The 24,159-nt window shown below is 46.8% G+C and overlaps 1 protein-coding gene across 1 annotated transcript in view; it reads right to left on the bottom strand.

Annotated features, from left to right (window-relative positions):
* Positions 1–578: 578 nt before the first annotated feature.
* Positions 579–24,159, bottom strand: part of Cog6 (conserved oligomeric Golgi complex subunit 6) — a 58,740-nt gene continuing 35,159 nt past the window's right edge. The window contains exons 5-7 of the mRNA XM_077650921.1: positions 10,778–10,921; positions 4,837–5,017; positions 579–1,488 (exon numbers count right to left, since the gene is read on the bottom strand). Of these exons, the coding sequence (XP_077507047.1) occupies positions 1,157–1,488; positions 4,837–5,017; positions 10,778–10,921 (657 nt within the window). The 3' untranslated portion in view covers positions 579–1,156. The remainder of the gene's footprint in view (positions 1,489–4,836; positions 5,018–10,777; positions 10,922–24,159) is intronic.

Raw genomic sequence — 24,159 nt, 5'->3', positions numbered from 1 at the left:
GCACAAGCTGCGCAGCAGCGATTCACATTGCGCACCGATGGTGTTAAACGGTTAAAGGCGGCACTGAAGGCCAGAAATGGCGGTCGTCCTAGTGGCGCAACCTGTCATGGGCAGAGTGAACTGCTAGCTGTCATGACGTCATGCCACTCTCTACGAAGTGGGGAAATGCAGGAGCACCTTTCGTTACAATTCCCGGCTGGCGGGTGAGCGTTGCCTTGCGACAGCACGTGCATGCTGCTGGCTAGTGGAGAAAACGTGGTACTCTTGTAACCCACAACTTCATGCGCGCAGGGCGTTCCTCAAAGAAAAGTGGACGCGCACGCATTTAACAGCATGCAAAAACGTTGCGGATTGGTTCCGATATAGGGCGGGTACCTAAAGGCTAACTTGACACTACGCGAGCCTATGCCACTTGACGTGAAACCGACTACAGACGCTGCGCGCTAGCCGCGACGTCTGGTCAAATTTTTGCATTAACAGAATATGCTAAACTGCAGTGCAGAAATTCAACTAATCTAACCTATGATGCCCGCTATTGTGAGAATCCAGCCATATTCACCATGCAACAATTGGAAATGTACCTGTTCACAAGAAATTTATTTGACATATCATACAAGCACTTCTTGCACAGATGCTATCAAGTGCAGCTTTCAAGTTAATTTTCTTAGATGGTGGATGAACTATAATGTTGACAGAGTCAGTTAACTATCCTTTGGTGTTCCTTTATTTTCTGAGACTAAGTGCACAAAATTGAAAATTATTCTTCTGTATTTTCAATTTTGTTTCACGTTTACATGCCTGCAAGCAATTACTTTGTCTTTACTGGTTTCGTTCCATTTTACACTGTTGAGTGCTGAACCATATCCTTCAGTCCCTGGTTGCTCAGCCTCACACACAAGTGGTCACACTTCTGCGGGCTCAAAAATATACTATACAATTAAAGTAAAAGTATATTATTAAACTTTATGTAGGCTACGAGTTGCTATGAGTGCTGTCCATTGGCTATGCCATTTGTGGTGAGGTTCTCAACTCAAGAAGTGGTTTCCCTTGCTGTCTTTTGTGAGCTCTCCCATCTCTGCCACGTGTAGTAGGCTGGCTGCTTATGCAATGGGGAAAGCACACAAGAAATGGGACAAAGACGCACACACAAGCACATTTATGCCACTGCTTCCTCCTGCTGATGGACAAGAGGCGGCAGGAGCAGTGCCTGCCGCAGAGTGTCCGGTGCCATGGGCAGCCCCTCAGCTCGTGCGTGCAGCTGCACATAGCGGTGCCACAGCGCCTGGAGGGCGGCACGGCGCACCGCCTGCTGCCGCTGGCGGCCCACCAGTAGTGCCAGAGGTGGCAGTGTGCCCCACGTGTCTGGCTGTGTGCACAGCTCCGCCAGGCCTTGGCTGAGGGCCTGCAGTGGGAGCGGCTCCGGCACACCATGGGATGGATCCAGCGCACCACCTAGCCGGCTCACCAAGTGCTCCAGCTGCTCCTCCACTGCAGACAACAATGCACTCACATATAAACTCACCAGGAGATGTGCACTGTTTTCAAAATGATGCATTAACTAGACCACATCCTTCTCATCAAACTTCCAATGAGGGCCCACAAGGCCACTTAAGCGTTGTATGTCCCCGTCAACAACTGAGGCCAGAGTCATAGGCATCCATCTGCTAACCTCAGCCTCACTGCATCCTGTGCAGGACAATGGGGCCTCGCATTGCATGATGTCCAACTGTGTCCTGTGCTAGCTGTGGCCACCCTGTCCCTGCAAGCTTCCTAATCTCATCCGCCCGCCTGACTCTCTGTCGCCACCTCTATGTTTGCTTTCCTTTGGAATCCACTCAATTACCCCGAGGCTAGAAGTCTCAAGGAACACTGACAGCTTTCAAAATGTGCTGATGAACTCTGTACATGTTTATAAACTTCGAACAGCATTTAGCATTCGATTCGATTCGCACTACAGCGTTGCACGAGTCGTATTCTGAGGCCCAAGACCGGCCCGGCCTAGGCCCGATGGAAGAGCACATTCTCCGGCCCCAGGCTTTCGGGTCGGCCCGAGTCCGTGCATCTACCATTTGAATCTTGTGGCCGTACACAGCAGTGCATCCAAATGGCAGTCACTGGTTACAGTAACTTGCACCTGTTAAATCAGTTAACACGCTATTTGTCATTGAATCAACATTTGGAATGCTACAAAACCGTGTGCATGGTAATGTTCAGTCTTGCATAGTATCACTGCGCTGACAGCCATCGAAAGCCGCTGCGTGCTTGCGGGCGGGAGAGCAAACTTCTCGTTACCACCGGAGAGAACGTCACGCCAGAATCCGAAACTATTGAACTGTTGGCTGTTCTGTTTGCTGTTACTTAGATTGGCCGCATGCGAGGAAGGCGCCGTTTTATTGCCTTGTATCTCCATTTACTTCTAACTGCTGGCCTTTGCAAATGCATCGTTCTGCATTTATTGGTTCGAGCTGCGCACGCGCAGTCATGTCATTAGGCAGGGAACTACATAACGTGGGTCTGGGGCGGGCACGAGGGGAGGGAGGGAGTATGTGTCTGCTTTTTTTTTGTCCAGCGAGTTGTGCAAACTGTGGGTTCAAATTATAGGCGGCACTATACCATATTACAATCGAAACGAAAACATCGCACTATAAGAAAAGGCGAGACAAACGAGATATCAGGCATGCTACAGCATGGTTGCATTTTTGCAGCACGGCTCCGTCGCATCGCTCTTGGTGCTGGCCATGAGCAGCTGCTATGTCAATGCGCAGAACTGGCATACCCTCCCACGTGGCTCCTGACTGCAGTTGCTGATAAGCGGCGGCAGCCCAATAACACAATCGCGGTCTACAGGAAGCTCAAGCATCCAACAAGTGTTCTTCGTACTTTCAAATGCGTGCTCGGCGCTCAAGGGAGCGTTGATAGTTGATGGAAGGGCCGCTGTTCCAATCGAGGCAGCACCCCCACTCGGAACGGCAGCGGTGCCGGGGAGTGTCGGTAGCTGACAGAAGAGCCGACGCCATTCACGTGTAGCATGGAGGACACGTAGTTTCTCTTTGGCTCTGATGCATTTGTCTACTGCCGGCTGCGTTTCACAAGTTTTTAATGTAGTGCTTCAGTCATCATTTGTGCTCCACGTCCGGCAAGCGACTGGCACTCGTTCATGGCTACATTCAAGATGGCTGCCATTTTTTACACTGAAGTAACGAACAGCCGCGTGCCAGGCCGCAAGTTCGACGTTCGCAACGGGTGATACAGGTGTGGCAGCTGCAGCGAGGAAAATTTTCAGCTGTTCCACACGATGTCGTGATGTGGCTGTTTGCGAAGCGCAGGATTTCGCTGGACGATGATGTTAGACGTGCTGTGGGACCGCAGCAGCAATCACGACGGCAGCACTAGTGAGGACGATGGCGCAAGTGTGGACGTGTAATCCAATGACTAATACATTTTTGTTCTGGAATGTCCCCATGGGCATGCCCACGCACTGCAGCCGATAGCGGCTGGCAATAAACGGCGGCCGCGGGATAATGCTATCGCGTTCAACTATTCAAGGCCAAGCATAAACAACTTCGGAACTTTTTTTTTTTTCGGAAATGTGATTTGGGAGAGGGGGGGGGGGGGGGGGGGGGGGGGTTGATTTACATTCGAGTCCACTTACAATCGTGTAAATACGGCACCCTATACATTGCGCGTTATGACCTCTGTAGAGTTTTTAGGATGTTTGCAAAATCTCTGCATAATTTGTGCACCCCTTTTTTGAAGCCTTAATTGTAGGAAAAAAAAAAGTGCGCACATTGTGCGTGTGAATATGATTATCTGGCCACCTTAGCACTTCATGACAACATTCAATAAGCTCCTTTGTGATGAAAGCATTAAGTCAAACTCACATTACACTGTTCACTGAAAAAAATTATAGTGTCCAAAAAATTGTGAACAAGGTATTAGCTAGTATACAAGCCTATCACTATTACTACTACATGATCCCCCTCCCTTAATGCCTGTATACTAAATTATGCTTTTAAATGGGTGAAAACAAAATTTACACCTTTTTCATAGCTGCACTTTATGGAGAAGCATTTGTTTTCAGTTTGAACCATCTGTACTGACATTAAAAACTATTAAAAATAACCTGTACTGATACTCGATACCATACGAAAATATTTGATTTGATTCGCAAACAATTTTCATTATTTGTATTTGCGTCACAACCAAAAAACTTGATATTCGCACTTTTCTTGGTGTATGTCATGATGGAAATTGAGGTTTACATGAATTTAGGTGCTTGGGGAACCTGAAAACCACTCCAAGGAGCCCAAAGGTTTCGTGGAACCTATTTTGAGAATTCCTGCCCTAAGGGACCATCGGCTACCTGCTATCTGCATTACATGCCCTGCCCATTTCCTCTTCTTGGTCTTGCTTAGAATATTGTTAACATGCGGTTATTCCAGAACCAAAGCTGCCGCCTTCCTGTCTCATTGTTATCCGTATCATTTTCCTTTCCATAGCTTGCTGCGCTGTCCTCAATTAGTACTTAAGTTTAGGCCTTCCCATTAGCCTCCAAGTTAATGCCTCGTAAGGCAAGCACTGGCAAAATACAGTGATTTCATGCTTTTCTATGAAATTTCGGTTGGTTCTACCTTGCCTGCTAACAACTATGCACTAACTCTTATTAAAGCAGTGCAATGGCAAAGAAACAAGAGTTATTTGCTCTCTGAGGTCCTCCTGTCACAGACAAAGCATTCAGGAGCTTTCACAATGCAAGTGAAGAAACCTGGCCATAAGCGCACTTGTGAGGCGGGACAAGCATTTCTCTACTGACAGAGGCACTTGAGAAGGACCAACCGAGGCAGTCCATGTGAGGCTTCTGACGTGCTTCAAGCTCTTCCAGCCAGGGCTCAGTCATTTCGAGCACAGCCAGGCCTGTCTGTGCAAACTGCAGGCAGTTGAGAAGGTGCACCGACCGATCCGCAGATGCCAGCCGACTGGAGAGCTGCTCGCATGCCGACAATGCCGGTTCCAGCACCTGAAAGGACAATTCCACCCATGTCATGTAAGAAACAGCTGCGCTGGCTGTCACACCGCACAGCTGGGCCAGGAAACAAAACACCACCATACATGCTTGTGCTTTTACAAAATCCACAGTTCCTTAATGAAATGTGGAAGCAGTAAAAAAAAAAGTTATATTAATGATAATGAGCAAGGCTGCCATGGGGAGCCAAAATGGCAGAACATTGCACGAGCTGCTCCCCTGCAAGTGAAGACACAGACCGCAAAGATGTCGACTAGTGCTGCACATCCTCCTTGCACTATTTTTAGCTTTAAGCAGACTGGGTGTGCTCCAATCCTGTCTCTGCACAAAGCCCAACATTTGAAATGGGTCACTTATGCACACAGAGCTGCGATCGACTTCTTGATCTTACCCCAAGCTGTTTCCCCTTTCAAGCTGACATTGAGGAAATACCATATTTATTTGAATGCAACACACAGGGACTCCAGATCAGGGGGGACAAGGGGGCTGTTGACCCTTCAACATTTCTCCAGAAGAGGGGGCTTGCACTCACACTGCTTGCACTTCAGACCAGATTTCTGACAAACGCTTCAATTCTAGGACGTTATTAATGTAAACCACAGTGGGGCTGAGCCAGCTGGCTTCGTAGCCAGTCATTAAGCAATTCGTCTGAGAAGCATAAACCGATTCTGTCATAACAGAAGTGTTGATTGACTGAACTCTGCTCATGAGCATGGTTACCAGAACTGAAACAGACTGTGTGCAAACTTTTATAATACAGTCAATCACTCCTCGTGTGTACGTTTTTATAAAGCTGTCCATTTCAATTCAGGCTTAAATATAAACAAAAATAAAATTTATATTTAAATGAAACATGGAATAAATAAACAACAAAACAAACTCTCCTTTGCATTTCAGAAAAAAATCTGGAGTCCCCGTTTGCCGACTACAGATGTGAAAGTCACCCCTCTTAGTACAATTAAACCTTATGAAGAGGCAGTTGCGAAGCCTATACCGTATAACCATATTTACTTGCACGTTGGCCAAAGTGTCCACCCCTGACCTTTGGGTGTGTGTGCATTGACGCGTGCACGCCGTATGACACCACCCAGAACACCGCACAATGAACGGTTGCATCACAATTTTGATACGAAAATTAGTTTTTCAAGAAAGGAAATGGCGCAGTAACTGTCTCTTATCTCCATGGGCACCTCATCCAGACCTTAAGAAGAGGTAGAGAGTCTGGGAAGGCATACAATTGAAGGTGCATATGTCATCAGTTCGAATCCCTGTTACAAGCTAGCCTCCAACTTGACTAGCACATGTAGACTATATTCAACGAGAAATCTTATGAAACCGCACGAAACGCTGTACGACAAAAATATTGGGTTGCAATTTTGGTGCGAACGTTGTTTGGTAAACTGGCACCACACTGAGGTCGGCCAGTGGGGAGTATATATAGACGAACAACATGCATATGATTGTCTGAAAGGGTGGTGTTTGGCTTGCTGTGTGCGTTATATGGCCGCTTGATGACGTCACCCCATTTTTCTTGCCATCACTGGGATTTTCTATGCCGTCTGCGAGTACATACACTATCACAAACACACGCCACCGGCTTTTCTTGCAATGGGACTAGCAATGCTTTCGCATTAAAACAAAAGGTTCAAATGACATAGGTCGACCAAGGAAAGCTCCGAGCCGCCAATATTCAACTAGTGCGACCGGCATAGCGCATCACTTGGTTGTACAAAATGGCAGCTATTAAGTGGCTTCAAATACAGGGTGCGGCAGGTATTTGAAAACAAAGTTGTGCCACATGCAAACACACAGACTGGAGACAGATCAATTATGACAATTTAACATTGTGTACAAGTGGCCATGTATGCAATGAATGTCATCATTCAATGAAACTGCCGACAGCAGCAATCACAAACTCCACATGATGTCGAAACCGACCGGCAGTGATGAGATGCGTCTTCGGAACATTAGCCATTGCATCAACAACACTCCTCTGAGAGGCACAGTGGTGTTGTGTGGGTGCCTATTGGATTCCCTCTCAACCATGCCCCATATGTACAGTAGTCCACTGGGTTGAGATCTGAGGAGCTGGGAGGCCACATGTTTGCAATAACATGGTCGTGGAGATTTTCGGCTATCCATTCTTGAGTTGTATGGGCTGTGTGGGATGGTGCAGAGACTTGCCGAAAAACATACAGCCTCCCATGTGCTACAGCAGTAACCCAGGGCTTCACAACCGTGTACAATTCCTCAGTGTAAGCAACAACATTGACTCTGGCGTCTTGAAAAAAAAAAAAAAAAAGCGGCATCACGTCTTTTTCACTACTCATGACACCCAGGACCATCACTGATGCTGGAAATTGTGTGTGCATAACAGCTGGAACATCTTTGGGGCTTTTACACAGTCACCTATCATTTCTGCGATTCAACTTTGGGTCCTGGACAAAGTTTTTTTCATCTGAGAAAAACCACGACATTACAGGCTCCTCTCTGGGAACTTCAGGTTGTTCAGAAGGCGCTTGGCTCTGGTCAGGTGGTTCTCCTTGACTTGTAGCAAAGGTCTTCATGAAATACACATCTGACAGTGGCCTCCTCAACCTCCACATCCTTGGTAAGGGCCCTGATCTACTTGCCAGGGTCTTCATCAATGATACCTCGGATGCGACTGGTTAATTCCAGCGTCCTAAGAGTGCCAGAATGCCGACAATGTTGTTTCCTTTGAGAAACAGTGTCCACATCCCCCCTGGCAGCCTGAAATTCTTTCCGAACTTTGAACACACACGACTGTGCAACATTAAAGAATGTTGCAATCTCTCAACCGGGGTGTCCTGTAGACAAGGACATAACTGCGTGCCTCTAATTCCTGAGTTAGCTGAAGTTCTGGCATGGTTACCTACAGCAAAAAAGGATTTGCAACTATGATGTAGAGGATAGAATGTCCCCTATAATGTGCGTTCTCAAATACCTACTGGCTTGGAACTTGCACTGAGCACGCTGTCAACTATTGAGGGCAAAAGAGGAACCCCAAAGCAATACCAGTACACCCAAGGAGAGTGCACCACCCTGGTGCTTTTCTTCAAAGAAAGGCGAGGGGTCTGGCTTGTCACTCGAGTCATGGCCATTTCATTTTAGTGGGAACTAAACCAAGATCACGCTGTGGCTGTGCACTTGCACAGCACTGCTCCCAATGTTGCAAGCTGTGACCATTTTTGTTCTGCACAGGAAAAGTATCAAGCTTCAGATTCAGGAATAGTGCACTTTAGCATAAAAGCGTTACTTCACTAGCAAAGCTGAAAAAAACAAGGTATAAGAGAAGGAGCCAGAGAGTGCGAATTTCTGCGACATACATGTGTCCTTATTTAGACAGTGTGGGTAGTGACCGCTGGATCTCAGCGTGGTAATCCGACTCCAGAAGGACTCATTTTTTCCCTGGTGTTTGATGCCTTTAAGATTGGAGGTTGCGATCCCATGAGAGACGTGCACCTCCGCCCCTGAGGACGTTGGTCACTGCTCTTGGTGTCCGACGCCAACCTTGATGCCTGAAATTATGTGGGCGGCATATGTGTGTTTCTTGAAAGCTGCAGAAGCCCGCGGGGTTGCTTCGGTGCCTTTTTGCCTATACCACTTTCGACAACATGGATTTATAAGAGAAGCCTCAACCTTTGAAGGGCCAGCACCGAATGCCTTGCACAGATTCTTCGTCAATGTGCAGAACCCCCCCGTCACATGCCTTGCGCGAATGCGGCAGCAGCCGTCACCTCCTCTGCTGCGGCTCATGCAACGCCGCTACAAGAGGGGTGGGGAGAAGGCCACGGAGCTGCCTCTCCTCTTCCCACATGTTCCCTCTCTCGGTCTGCCCGCCACTGTTGCCCCAGGAAACAGGCTCTTCGCCCTGCATTGCCAGTGCACTCTGCCATCGCCGCGAGAGCCATCGGAACCGCCCAAATCACGCTGAGCAACCGCGAGGGGGTGATGGATGTGCGCTGCTAATGCAGTGTCTCATGTGGTTGCCTTTGAGTTGGTGTTACCTCAAGCACTTCCGCACATCCTACTTGTAGGTGGGTTTTAGCTACGTTAAAACTGCTATTTTTTTTAAACTTTGCACTGTCTGTGTCTGACCACAAATTAATATGCATGCAAATATAGGATATTATGAATCGACTTTTGCTTCAAATTTTCCTTCATTACACTGCGGTTCAACTTCAGCACTACAGTGAAAGCTCATTAATTCAAACCTCATTAATTTGAATTTCTGGATAATTCGGACTGCACAACCTGGTACACCCACACTCCATAGTAGTCTTTAGGAGTCTATGCATTTACGTATTCGACACTTGTTGTAATGTCTGCACAGGAAGGCCGTATATGTGGCACCAATGCAGCTGCATTAGATAGGAGACAGGTTTGACTTTTCACAGCACCCTGTTCTTGGTAGCATTTCATTTCTGGCCACAAATGGAAGCTCCAAACACTCATTTCTTGGTTGTGGTTTTCCCTGCAGTCTACAAATATATGAAGCAAAAACAATTGCTGGCTGAATCTTACTGCACTGGTCATTGGGCAAAAAGAACTTAGGGGACACTTTAAGCTCTGCCTTAATAAGGGAATGACTCAATAGCGTTGGTGGGTCCCTTAGGCGGCCTGGGGTCCTTTTTGCATATGCAGACACAAGCACCGTTCTTGCTTTTACCATCACATAAATTGTTAACCTTCCCCCTGGAAGTACTCCCCTTTCGACTAGGTTCTGCCTACACGTAGATAAATGGAGAATACGTTGTGGGGACCTGCCCTGCAGTCCCCTGTGCTTGCTTTTCCGCGAGGCACCGTGCAGCAGCAGCCTCGCCTCGAGGAGGAACACATTCCCTTGCCAGTTACATCAACTAGCAAGAGAGGGTGCCAGCATCGCAGCGCGAGAGACTGCTTGCAGCCCACGCGTGGGAGAGAGGACGAGGGGTTCGGCTGGGATCGTCGGCACGAGCGGACGTGTTGCTCGCGGCTCCGCTCTTCGCCAGCAGGGCGAGGAAGCAGCGGGAAGACTGGCTCCCGTATCTCGTCCCGTCCGGCCTCGGAGTATATATCCCTTGCCCTAGCGTGGGCGAACATTCGCTCGGAACCTTGCTGGTGAGTCGGACGACCTCGATTCATTAGCGTACCTTGTTGCTAGCTGGCGTTATCGTTGCTGTAGCAATAAATGCCTGTTTGTGTCAACCAATGTGTCGTTACTTTGTTCCGTCAGAGCAAGGCCCGCCGTGGTTGGCGAGTGCTTAGTAGTGTACGCGATCACAGGGTGCGGTCTGGCGGTTGTGAACTGTCAGCCGCGATTAAGTGGGGAGAAACTATTTATCTCCCCAATTAAACCCCACAATGTCACTCTCTATTTCACATTCATAGATCGCGGGCAGTCCTCATACCACTCGTGGCACAGTGGTGCAGCAGTCAAGCAATGCGCCACTGCCCCAGCAGGTGGCTGTTTCAAACTCAGCCACCGGTGTGGCTTGCGAGACCCAGGTTGCTCTTCCCGAGCTCCCACAAGGCTCACGCACAGTGCTATGGTGGCCAGGTGGCAACTGCATTGAATTAATTTGAAATGATTTCATTGCCACCTGCGGTAGCAAGTAGGCCACCTGCTTTTCTCGACATGCCAACACTGACACCGGATTCTGCACTGAACGGGACCCTTAACGCTGTTGCATTAATATCGGGTGGAGCCACAAACCACACAGCATGCAGTGCGACAATAGCAGGACATCCTACCTGAGTTAGAATGTCGGGCAGGTCCTTTTGCCTCTGGTCAACTGGAGCCAGAGAGCCATCACGGGTTGAGAGCAGCTCGCGCACCAGCGACAGCAACTGCTGCAGGAATGGCGGTGCTCCAAGATCTCCGGGAGGCAGCTCCGCCTGCAATTGTCATGTTTCACGCATACATATCCTCAGTGGATATGGCCTGAAATGGAGCCAACTACTCTGCAAGCGTCAGATGCTTATTACTGGTGACAGCCAGGATGTCACATGGTCAAATGCAAGTGCGCAGAGGGGGCAGCAGCGGAAGAGGACTGGTTTCCCATGATAATATTATGCCAAAGAGTAGTAACTTGGTTTTAGATACAAACATGCGAGAATGACAGCAACCACAGAAAACACTGATAAACACAATGTCAAAAGCATGTTGACCAAACTGTTGCCACTACATTTATTCGCAAGCAGGGCCGAGAATCCTGTTTTCTGTAATTGATATTTCCGCAACCATTATCTACAGAGCAGCTTCCTAATACTCGAGACACTATTCGAAATGACAAAGCACACAAAGACCTCACTCAAGAAGAGTAGACGATAAAAAAATTTCAAATTGTAGTTTATTAATGCGCAAACAGGGATCACAGACCCCAAAAATTATGATTCGTATTTCATCTTGAATTTTGGAGAGACTACAGCTTTACATAGATGGCTTACATGACATATATGCACAGTATGTGTATCAATTAAGCTGTGATAATTAACAGCGAGCCACTGTCACCTGCTGACTATGTGAAGCCCCATTTGGCATTATGTACAGAGTACGCAGACACAGAAAAGAGTGCAAATAAAAAAAAGATGAGACACACAGCAAACCTACCCTTTATTCTGACGAGCTCCCTGTCAAGTATAAACCACATTTTTACTCTATTTTAACGTGCACCCTTTTATTTGAAAAATTCATCCAGAAAAGACATACGCATTAAAGTCAATTGCAAAAGATTGCAAACATGAAACTACCTATGCCAGCAACCCCTATAGGCACTGGCATCACAAAATGGTGGCTTGGTATTTTTCATTGAGTTTCAATATTACCTAGAGTTAAAAGTGACACCACCATCCGTGTAATTTTCTGAAAGAGCATTTCATCCACAACTGGAATGCTGGTAAGATGGGTTTTTGTATTTGGCTTGGCTAGTGTTGGGCCGAAAAAAAATTTTGCCTCTGAATCTATAGCTGTGCAGTGATGCCCTCCTGTGTGCACAGATTAAATTATTTTAATATTGTGTTTTTCATTTCAATAAACTTAATGCGAGTGGTAATTTATGGAGTTTAACATCCCAAAGCGACTCAGGCTATGACGAACATCACAGTGAAGGGCTCCAGACAGTTTCGACCACTCGGGATTCTTTAACGTGCACTGACATCGCACAGTACACGGCAATCTATAATTTCGCCTCCATCAAAATTCCATCACCGCGGCCGGGATCGAACCCGGGTCTTTCGGGTCAGCAGCCGAGCACCATAACCACTGAGCCACCGCAGCAGCGTTTAATGCAAGTGAAAGTTTGGTGTTAAGCCAGTATGAAAACTTTCACCCAGCCTTGAGAAAAGACCTAGTCATACTGTTGCTGCTGTATCAACATTTATGCCAAACAATAGCCAAGAAAGATACGAAACCTCATCTTTCTGGCATTCCTACACATCTCCCCTTCAGGTAATGCTGAGAAACTATGGCATTTCTTGTGCGCAGATACCACCATATCGCCAATGGTAGTTGAGGATACAGGCCTCACAAGCATCTGAAGTGTCCTATCAGCAAGGCTGTGATCTGGACTTGAGCCAACATGCAAGCGTTGGACTCGTCAAGTTCACAACGACGCTGGGGTAAAAAAATGGCCATCTTTTGTACAGAGGCAAGTGGCAATCAGGCTGCCTCATGTGCATTTGGAGTTTCTCAAACTGCGTGATTAGCGGAAGCAAAGAGCGCAACAGGATGAAGCGTGCCTTGCTACAGGACTTGGTGGGTTGGGTGAAGGATGCATGGTGCATGATCCTGTCTGCCATGGCCAACAAGGCCTTCAAGAAGTGAAGAATTTCAAATGCCATGGATGGCACCAAAGATGAAATGCTTTGGACCATTGAGAGCGACAAGGAGGCTTCCAACAGCGACGATAAGCGACGACAATTTTGCCGGCCAGATGGGGAAAGGCGAGGGAGGTGGTGGTGCCGTTCACTTCATTGTGTCATTACAGTGGTAACAATAAAGGTTGGCTGTTCCAAGTGAAAAGAATATTCATTTTTCGCACTATTTTTTATTCTGACTATGAAGGGTGGAGCACAATAAGGCTGTCAGGCTTGTTTCACATGCTGAAACACGCTGCAACATATTCGGCACAGTCGCCGATGTCGCAGTGAGATTATCAGTTAGTGCTTTCATGTGCAACACACACCCAGCGAATTTGATCAGAGCGACATGCAGGGCTGCTTGGTGTTTATACAGGCAGCCCATGATTAAATGCAAAGGTAATGAAACACGGAATGTGCTGATGTCATAATCACATGTCCTTTTAGATGCAAAGCACTGGTTCATGTTTTGATTACGGTATGACAACCAGTGTTGTAGGCGTTACCGAAAAAAAGTAACTAAATACGTTACTCGTTACATTAACAAAAAAGGAATGAGTTACTGCCCTACGTTACATACAAAAAAAAGGTAACGCGTTATCGTTACCGTTACCGAAAAAAAGTACCATACGTTACTTTGCCGTTTCTTCATAAATATAAATTTTAAGTTTTTGTCACCTTAAGAACTTACGATAACAATTTTATAAAGCTCACATTTCACATACAACATCTAGCGCAAACAACGATTTTACGCGATATCCTGATTTAACGAGAATAGTTTGCACAAATGTGCAGGAGCTTAGCAGTGTTATAGTGGCGTAAAGTTGCTTGTAGAGTTACATGTGTTGGATTCTAACTCTGTGGCACATGGTGAAGCCATCTTCTGAATGTGGCATTAAACATAAAATGACACTCCATCATCAATTCTAACTTCACAAAGAAAACATTGCTAAACTCTCACCAAATCTAGAGTAATTATGAAAAATGTGATGTTCCAAAATGCTCGGCATGCTTCCACTCTGCAGACAGTTGTGTGTGTGAGTGGTTTGGGAAGGGGAGGTAGGTGAAGGCAAGTGTGTGAATGCGTGTTCATGCAGGTGTTTCGTGCTTTATGGCTATTCCGTCTTTTTTTTTAGTTGGGTGCGTTGTCAAGGGCAGCTGTTTTCTGGCATGCATGCGAGTCCCAACAAGGGTTGTCGGGAGCAGCTGTACATTTTGTTTATTTACATCACTTTAGGTGCTCTGCGGTCTTTTTTTTCTAATAAAGGGGGCGGAGTGGGTCACAACTGGAAAAAAAAGTAACTAGTAACGTGACACCTCACGTTACCGAAAAATGTTAACATAAGTATGTTACCCATTACAGTTCCGAATTGGTAACGAGTACGTTACTAAGTTACAGAAAAAAGTAACGCGTCACTGACAACGCCGTTACTTTTAACGCGTTACCGACAACACTCTTGAAATACAAATTTTCTTGTAAAATGGCGTTTTTCATTTTTATGGGTATTTTTAACCACAAACGTTCTTCTACCTTTTGAATAAAAAGTTATGATCCAGTGCCATTCAAAAGTTACAGGCTACATTGCTACTTGCACTGTGCTAAATGAAACAAAAAGAAAAAAAATGGCGAGCTGCTACACGTGCAAGAAATGATGAGGGAAACGCTCAAGGAGAACCATCCCGTAGGTATGGAACATTTTAGCTCTAGGACTGCTTTCTTGTTTGGTTTTTGGAGGTTTAACTTCCCAAAGCGACTTGGGCTATGAAGGACAGCGTAGTGGAGGGCTCCGGAAATTGCGACCACCTAGGGTTCTTTAAAGTGCACTGACATCGCACAGTACACAGGTCTCTAGAATTTCGCCTCCACCAAAATTCGACCACCACGGCCGGAATTGAACCTGTGTCTTTCGTGTCAGGAGCCGAGCGCCATAACGACTGAGCCATCACGACGGCCTACTTTGCTCTCTTGTGCATATAGAAACTTGTGTACATAGAACTTGTAACCTTCATTATTATTTTTCTCAAAATGCAATTTTCTTCTCTGTGTTATGCCAACATGGATAATATTACACCCAGTGATGCTAAGGCTTTCATTTGGGCTAGTTGGTTGTAGCTGTGAAACATATTGACTAGCGCATACACAGACAGGCGTGTGTCCTGTCTCTTACTCTAACTTTGGTCCCTGTCTGTGTATGCACTAGTCAACATGTTTCACAGCTACACCCAGTGAAGATTTTCTCTTGAAACTTGGCACACTCACTTATTACATACCAGGATGGGCAATGAACTATGATTATTGAGACCCATTAAAAATTTTTCATGTTGTGGCCTATTATCTGAACATCCATGCTTTAGGCAAGCCAATATTATTGTATGTTTTCAGTTTTTTTGCTATTATTCCCTGCAAATTCATCACACTCTTTGTTCTAGTTCACTGCACAGCTAACAGGTAGACTTGCATAAATTCCAAAGCATGATAGTGTGCATTATTGTTTGCAAGTTATCAGTGTTGGCACGAGAGGAAAATTTAGCTCTTCTCAAAGGAAGATATTACGATTAAAAAATTACAGAACACTTTTCTGACGGTTTACACCTGCTGATGATATTAACATAGTATGCATAGCATTTAAAAACTGTAAAAAAATTTTATTCCATAAAATAAACGTTTTTCCTTCAAGAGTGGTGTCATACCTTAAAATAAACAATTTTGATCCCTCATTTTGCTCTCACATGACCGTACGTCACACGTTTTCCCAGCGCTTCGCACTGCCCAGTAACAGGGCGAGCGCACCAATGCTGTGATTTAATTTCAACCGGATGGAAACCCATCGCAAGCCGTCTGCAGATAGATTGACAGTCTTTCCTGTCGCACACTGACAGAAATCACAGAGTCAGGAGGTGAAAAGCATATGAAGCAGGCTTAATACAAGCAGGCAGAAACGCTCGCGACTACTGCTGCTGCTGCAGCACAAAAACCTGTTTCGAGCAGCCGCAGCGACTTAAGTGGTCAGAGCAATGAGGTTACAACAAATTGCAAATTTAACGCCGAAGATGTATCTTCGATACTATGTTTCGATACATCCTGTGTATCGCTGTTAGGTATCACTTGCCAAAAATGAAAAATAAATGAAAGAATTGGAGTATCGGTATCGAAAATACATTTTTAGTGTCTCATGTATTTTAACGACACTCGATACTCGAGAAAAAACAAAACAAAATGTGCTATAGATTTTAAGGCTGCTGTGAGTCATACTTTGGGTCTACTGTGCTTGCCCAAGTGGCAGCACACTAAAAGAGATTGAGTAGAATCGGGAAAGAGACAATGCCAATACTATTGGCAAGGTCAGTTTTCTTTCTTCCTATGGTTGTTGCTTGACAGTTAGACGGTGCATACATTGTACTTCTGCACACTCTGACAAAAGGGATGAGGAGACAGGCTCACCGTTATGAGAGGAACAACACCCATACACCCCTATTTCAAGTTGCAGTAGTTACCAACGAAAATTAAAGACTGCTTCCTTCATGCTCAGCATTTGTTGTTAATTTTGTCAGCACGATCAAGGTAACACTCTCTTCTGCATGTGGGTCAATTGGGTCATCAGCGCAGGTAGTGTCAAATGCATCACCTGACCGATTTGTGTGTTGTGTTGCGTTCGGTTTTATGGCACACACGCAGCTAAGGCCATCATGCGCCAAACGCAAGGTATAGAAAAGTGCCTTGTGCTGGATTTTATAGAAAAAAGAAAATGGTTTGTTTATGGTTTATGGGGGCTTAACGTCCCAAAGAGACTCAGGCTATGAGAGACGCCGTAGTGAAGGGCTCCGGAAATTTCGACCACCTGGGGTTCTTTAACGTGCACTGACATCGCACAGCACACAGGCCTCTAGAATTTTGCCTCTATCGAAATTCAACCGCCGCGGCCGGAATCGAACCCGTGTCTTTCGGGCCAGCAGCCGAGCGCCTTAACCACTCAGCCACCGCGGTGGCCAGAAAAAAGAAAACAAAACGGTGGTGTAAAGGACTTAAAATGTTATTTCATATCATCTAGTGAAGGCAAAGGGCAGAAGAAGTTTTAAAATGGCTAATGGTAGAAGCTTTAAAGAAGGTCAGGTAACCTCAGCGGCCATCCTTTGCAGGGCAAGGATGTCGAGGCCCCCAACCAATGAAATAGGCACCTCAGCCTTCTTCTCAGGAGTGGGAAAGTGGCTGCGGTTTATCTAAGTGAGGCATTTACAGTTTATTAAAACAGCCAGCCTCTCGTAAAAAATTAAAAACATCAAAAGTGTCTGTAGTTGCATTATCACTCAAGAGTAGCGCTGGGTGAAATGGAATGCATTGATTATAAAATTGACTAAAACACTTCTTTCTTAGCTTTTCTAGGTTTGAACATGTAAATAAGATATGGTTTAGTGAGAGCTCTTCTCCGGATCTTTCACAAACAGGTTTGGCTTCTTTTGTAAGTAAGTAGTTGTGTGTCAAATGTGTGTGTCGTATGAGAAGGTGTCATAAGATTACTTCAGTGAAACATTCCTGGTGTCTGCAAGACTTCCATTCCCCCAAGGTAGGTTTTGATGAAGTGTAGTTTATTGCTGAGTTCATTATCCCACTCTTTCTGCAATTTTTTCTTTCATTTATCATGTATCAACTTCATGCAGTCTTTAAAAGGTATGTTCACATTTTTGATTTCACCATTTTGAGCTCGCACTGCTGCTGAGTCTGCTCTCTCATTACCCTCTATGCCGACGTGGCTCGGGAACCAGCAGAACCTTATAATATGTCCTTGTCTTGTGACTTTTTCTGTGCTGTGTATGATGTGGCCTACTAAAGGTTCAACTGCATTTCTTGACTGCAGCGCTGTGAGTAGGCTAAGGGAATCTGTGTATATTATACTGTTTTCGATGTTCTCATGGACTATTTTGAACACAGCCATACACACTGCATAACATTCGGCAGTAAAGATTGATGCATAACTTGGCAATCTTACTATTTTTTCTCATTTCCCCTGTACTACGGCACTTCCAACATGCATCGCTGTTCTAGAGCCATCTGTGTAAAACTCCATGTAGCTTGAATATTTCTCTTTCAAAGCCAAGTATTCTTGTAGTAGATGTTCATGTGGTGTTTCTTTTTTACGAAACTGTGTTAGCGCGAAGTCGCAAACAGCGGGAAGACAGTACCATGGTGGCAATGGATCGTGCCTCGGGGCAATTTTTGGTAGAGCATCTAGTATTCCGAGTTCATGACATGCATCTTCAAAGCGTAGTAACAAAGGTTTGATCGATTGTGGTTTATTATTGAACAGTCTTCTAGATGTGCACTTGGTAACTATGGGGTAACAAAGGTGTTTTGGTAAGGATCTTATTTTTAGTACATATGCACAGGTAAACAATGCTCTTCTGTTTGCAAGAGATGGTTCATTTGTTTCTACATATAGACTGTTTACGGGGGATGTTCTGTATGCACCAGTTGATATACGAAGACCCAGGTTATGTACGGGATCCAGTTTTTTGAGGTAGGATGGTCTTGCAGACCCATACACAATGCATCCATAGTCCAAAGTAGACCGTTCTACGGAGCGGTAGATCTGTAGAAGGCATAACCTGTCGGACCCCCAGTGTTTCCGTGAGAGTACCTTCAGTATGTTAAGAGATCGAGAAGCTTTCTTTTTGAGGCTGTTTATGTGGGGTAAGAATGTGAGCTTTCTGTCAAAAGTTATGTCTAGGAATCTATGCTCTTGTTTTACTTGTAGAACACTTTCAATCAAGTGCAGGGTGGGATCAATCTGCATGCCTCTTTTTAGTATTGAGCAAGCAGACGTTGTTGCACAGAATAAAATCTTTTAAAACCCGGCCTCTGGTGTCCGTCTGTTCGCTCCCCCAAAATGGGGAGTGCACATTAAAATCTCCGACTACCAGATATGGCTCCGGTAACTGATTAAAAAGTGCTTCTAGGTTATGGAGTGTTACTGTGAGGTGTGGTTGAAGATATACTGTGCATATGGCAATTGTTTTAAACCTAATGACAGTGACTGCAACGGCTTCAAAATTCATCTGGAGCTTGATTTCATGCGTTGCAGCACCGCTCTGAACTACAACAGCAACACCTCCAGAGAGCCTATTCGCCTGCTCGCGGTCATGGCAAAAGACATACTTTTTAAAAATATTTTTGTGTAAGGGTCCCAAATTGGTCACCTGAAGGCACAGTGCCACAGGAGACAGAGAATGTAAGAGATCTGTTGCGTCACCATAGTTATTTAAAATTCCATGGCAGTTCCAATGGATAAGAAACGCCATTATAAATTTTTAAGGGGATGTATTCTGAACCTCAGGTCCCTCCTTGTTGAGGGCCTGTTCTCGTGATTTTTTTTCTTTTTCCGGTCAAGGAAGCCCCACCGCTGTTGCGGCCGAGGCGAGCTCTGAGTTGTATCCATCGCCTCAGTGGAGGCGCTGGAGTTCCGCGGAGAACCCATGGGCAGGGGGGTGGTGGACTTCTCCCGAATGGGGGAAGCCTTGCGGGCTGCTGACTTGGAGGCCGACGGGCCCGTTTGTGGGGGTGGCATAGCAGCTCTCGCTGCATCTGCCAAGTGTGCGGATGGCCCTGCCTCAACCTCACTTAGTGTGAGCTGGGCAGGTGCCGAAGGCCGCTGTAGTGTGCCGCGCCCACGCACCACATCGGCGAAGTCTGTATGTGTGGTGAAAGAAAATGTGCTCCGAGTCATTGCGTAATGCTGTCTTGCCTCTTTAAATGTAACATTCCCTTTGGTCTTGATGGTAATAATTTCCTTTTCTTTTTTTCCATGCAGGACACGATCTGGAATAAGTGGCGTGATCGCCTTCGCAGTTTGCGCAGCGTGGTGCAGCATCGCAGTCTTCGGATTTATGCACATTTGGCACATGTATCACGGCCACGACAGCTTTGGGAGCCGTGGCCAAACCTTTGGCATTTGAGCAGCATCTAGGGTTAGGGATATATGGTCGGACGGAGATTTTTGCGTACCCTACCTGGATTGATTCGGGCAGGGTGCAGGAAGCAAAGGTCAGTACCAGGTGTTTCGTTGGAATTTCCCTTGTTTTCTTTGCGTATTTTTATTCTATATACATTGGTTACATTTTGTTCGGACAGTCCTTCCAGCATTTCCTTGTCTGTCAGGTGCAAAATGTCGTTGTTGGAGATGACACCACATACAGTGTTTAGCGATCTATCATCATCACCACCATCATCAGCCTTACTACACCCACTGCAGGGCAAAGGCCTCTCCCATGCCTCTCCAATTAACCCTGTCCTTTGCCAGCTGCATCCACCCTTTGCCTGCAAACTTCTTAATCTCATCCGCCCACCTAACCTTCTGCCGCCCCCTGCTATGCTTACTTTCTCTTGGAATCCACTCCGTTACCCTTAAAGACCAGCGGTTATCTTGCCTTCGCATTACATGCCCTGCCCAAGCCCATTTCTTTCTCTTGATTTATGCGATTTAGCGATCTATGGGGTGTTACAGACACAGGGATGTCACCAAAAGTTTCGATGTCTGCCAGTTTCGAGATTTGGATGATGTCAACAAGTTCTAGCAGGAGGTCTCCACTAGCCAGTTTCGTCACTTTGTACTTCGGACCCAATGAATCTGTGAGAACTTTTGAAACTATGAATGGGGATATTAGTCTAGCTGGCTTTTCTTTTCGTTCACTGTGCACAATATGGTACTTTGGGAAAGTTGGTCTCTTTTTGTCGAAAAATTGTGAGGTCACATCGGTCCGCCCTCATTTCAGAGGAAGATCATTTGAGAGAAAGGAGGTAGCCATAAAAAAATGCGTTCTTCGGCCATGGTGCCAGCCACCCACCATAGAGCCCAACAAGGGGACGGGACAGGAACTTGAAAACAAGCCCTGCCCACGCCAGCTGTACACCACTGCTACAACCAAATATGACGCAACTCAGGGTGGTTGGCCACACAAGGTTAACCCTCGCCACCTATGAAAAGTGAAAAAACCGAGAGGGGAGGAGGAGACAGGAAAGTTCTAAGAAAGATGATAGGAAAGTGAAAGACAGAGGGGAGGGCAAGAAAAGGCGACTGCCGATTTCCGCCGGTCGGGTCAGGCCGGAGGAGCCGTCTATAGGAAGCTGGGGCCAAAGTGGTGTGTTGCCTCCGCCGAGAGGCCCTAAAGGTCCAAACGCTCGGCATCGGCTCAACCACCAGGAGCCCCTTTTCCCCGGACACGGCGATACCACGCACAGCTAGGCGTGGGTGCTCAGGTCCGTGGTGATGCACTGTCCACCATCATCCCCTTGCGGGGATGTCCCTGCGGACGCTCGGGAACCCGTGGTGTTGCCACTCACCAACGCCTGCAAGCTACAGACGCCCCCCCTGTGGGACCTGGACGATTTGTTAGATATTGGAAAGCATAGAGCACCAAATGGTATTCGTCTTCGTCTAAGTGCTGAACGATGGCTGTGACGTGTAGTTGATGTTTAAGGTCACGTGAGGAATGAAAAATTTGCGGTATAAATGTTGATAGGTCGTTTTTTGCCATTCTAGGTCTTGAAAGAGGCTGGTTAGTGTTGTAGTAAACTAAAGCTACGTATCAGTTATTACATTACAGTTTTTATAATATATCACATGACCTAAACACCAACTACATGTCACAGCCATCGCTCGGTTGACGAGACCGAAACAGTACGAGAGAAGAAATTCAATTATAAATTATTTAGTGGTCGTATGCGAATACCATGTGGCTATCTATGTACTTTAATCTCTAACGCATCATCTGAAAGAAGAAAATACTCAATAAAATTAGGTGCCTATACAGTCGAACACGGATATATCGAACTCGAAGGGGGTCGCGAATTAATTCGATATAAAAAAATACAGGCCCAGAGAGTTTACATGTGGCGGACGATGACCTACCGATCGGAGCATTCAAGAATGACAACTATTTCCGCACACACGACGCAACGTAATGCTTTATTTGCGTGAAAAAAAATCGCTTATGTTGGTCTGCTTCTTCGCCTTGCAAATTAAATTAAAGACGCCAACCTCGATCTTATCGAGGCTGTTCAGGTGCGAAAGCCCGGTTCCTTCCATGTCGCCGCAACAACGGCGAATCAAGCTGAACGCGGCCGCCACTTCAGCGGCGAAGTAGGAGCGTGTAGCCGCCCCCTCGTCCGGACAATCTTCGTCACCACTCGAGCTGTCGGCCTGGGTCCCTGCGACTGCAGCTACAATGTCCTCGTCGGCGAGGCTCGCAACAGCCTGAACATTGCTGTCAACTTTCACAAAATCGTCAGCAGACACTTCGGCTGGAGTGGCAGCCGGGAAAAGGGACGACAACTCGCGAAACGCGTCGTCCATGCGCTCGTTGTCGCCGTCGCCGTCTTCGCAGGTTTCGGGAAGTTTGGCTGTCACGAGGCCTGCCTTCCGGAAGCAGTTGCCACGGTATCCTGCTTCACGTCTCTCCAGGCGCCCGTCATCATTTGAATGGCCCCCAGCAGGTCAACCTTAAGCTCGGCGCCCATGCGGACGTTCACCAAAAGCCTATCAATGAGTCGCCTCCTGTAGCCGACTTTGAACGACTTAATGATGCCCTGGTCGAGCGGCTGCAACTTCGCTGTCGTGTTCGCCGGCAGAAACTTGAGCGCGATGTTTTCGAGCTCGCAGGTGGTGTGATGGGCCGAGCAATTATCGACGAGAAGGCAAGCGTGACGCCCCGACTTGCCCAGTTCGGCGTCCCACGCTTGCAGCCATTCTGTAAACAGCTGACACGTCATCCACGCCTTCTTATTGAAGGCGTAGCGAACGGGGAGCTGCTTACAGTTTTTGAAGCAGCGCGGTGCCCTTGCTTTGCCGATCACAAAGGGCTGGAGCTTTTGAGAGCCATCCATGTTAGCAGCGAGCAGAACGCTCACGCGGACTTTGCTCATCTTGCCCCCGTGACACGTGCTGCCCCGGACATCGAGCGTCTTGCTGGGCAGCATCTGCCAAAACAACCCGGTCTCATCACCGTTGAAGATTTGCGCGGGTGAAAACTTCGCGCAAATTTCCGGCCATTCCTTCGAAATCCACTGCTGGATATCCTGGCTGATGATGGCTCCGCTTTCCCCAGAAATGGTTTTGCCAACTATCTTATGGCGGTTCTTAAACCTCTGCAGCCACCCTGTGTTGTCGGCGAAGTTGTCATCACCGAGTGCAGCGGCAAACCATTTGGCTTTAGCCATTAGCATTGGGCCATCCACCGGAATGTTCTTAGCCCGCACCTCTAAAAACCACGCATAGAGAGCATTTTCAACTTTCTCGTGGGCAGGAGCGCGCACACGACAAGCTCCCGATGTTCGTTGCTCCGCCGCTTTAGACTTTATGTCCGCCTTGTTTTTTAACAAAGTGCTTAGAGTGCTCCGAGGAATCCCGAAGTCGTCTGCCACCGTCGCACTTTTCTCGCCCGCCTCAACAGGCTGAATGGCTTTTAGCTTTGTCGCAAAGTCCAGGTTCTTGCGCTTCTTGACGCTGCTTGTGCTTGCTGTGGCCATTGCTTCCGCGTCAGCTCACCACGATCCAGTCACACGTGTCGTGAGACGCACGCAAAACAATAATGAACACGAAACACAAGAACGCGCACAAAACACAAGAACGTGCACAAAAAACAAGAATTCACGTGCGCAGCCTCCGCCAACAAAGTGCTCGCGATGGCGACAGCGACCTCCGAGGGCGACAGCGTCTACGAAAGGCACGAGCTGTGGTTGGCTGAGCAAAACTCGTGAAAAAGCAACAAGAAAAAAAAAGGCAAAAGGAGGAGGCCGCCAGCGCCTTCGTTCCTGGCTAACTTTTCCGAGCCGATCACTATGGTTACGCAGGGGAAGGATGAGAGACATTGGGAGAGAGAAAAAAAAGCTGTTCTGCAAGTCGGAGAGCGTGCGCAGCGGGAGTACAGTACGAGCCTCCCTCCCCCTCGCTCTCACATTTTCCGAGCCTTTCGGGGGAGGCGCGGAGCTCGCGGGTGCAGCGAGTGCCGAGATCGCGCGGCGTTCTATATATCCAATGGTGGGTAAAAATATCGTTCGATATAAACGTACGAATTTCTATACTTTTACACAGAATTTTCAAGGGGATAATTTACGAGTTCGATACAGGCAATAATTCGATATATGTGGGTTCGATATATCCGTGTTCGACTGTAGTACTTTAAAGCGACCATGATAAGGTCTACCAACATATTGTGCTTTTACGTTGAACCTACTAGCCATGACGTTATTATGCGTACTTAAAAAAGAAGTAGGGCTCTATGCGTGC

The sequence above is a fragment of the Amblyomma americanum genome, chromosome 1 (assembly GCF_052857255.1).
Source record: "Amblyomma americanum isolate KBUSLIRL-KWMA chromosome 1, ASM5285725v1, whole genome shotgun sequence".
Lineage (NCBI taxonomy): Eukaryota > Metazoa > Arthropoda > Arachnida > Ixodida > Ixodidae > Amblyomma > Amblyomma americanum.
The sequence above is the reverse complement of the archived record's forward strand: the minus strand, read 5'-3'. Positions and strand labels throughout refer to the sequence as shown.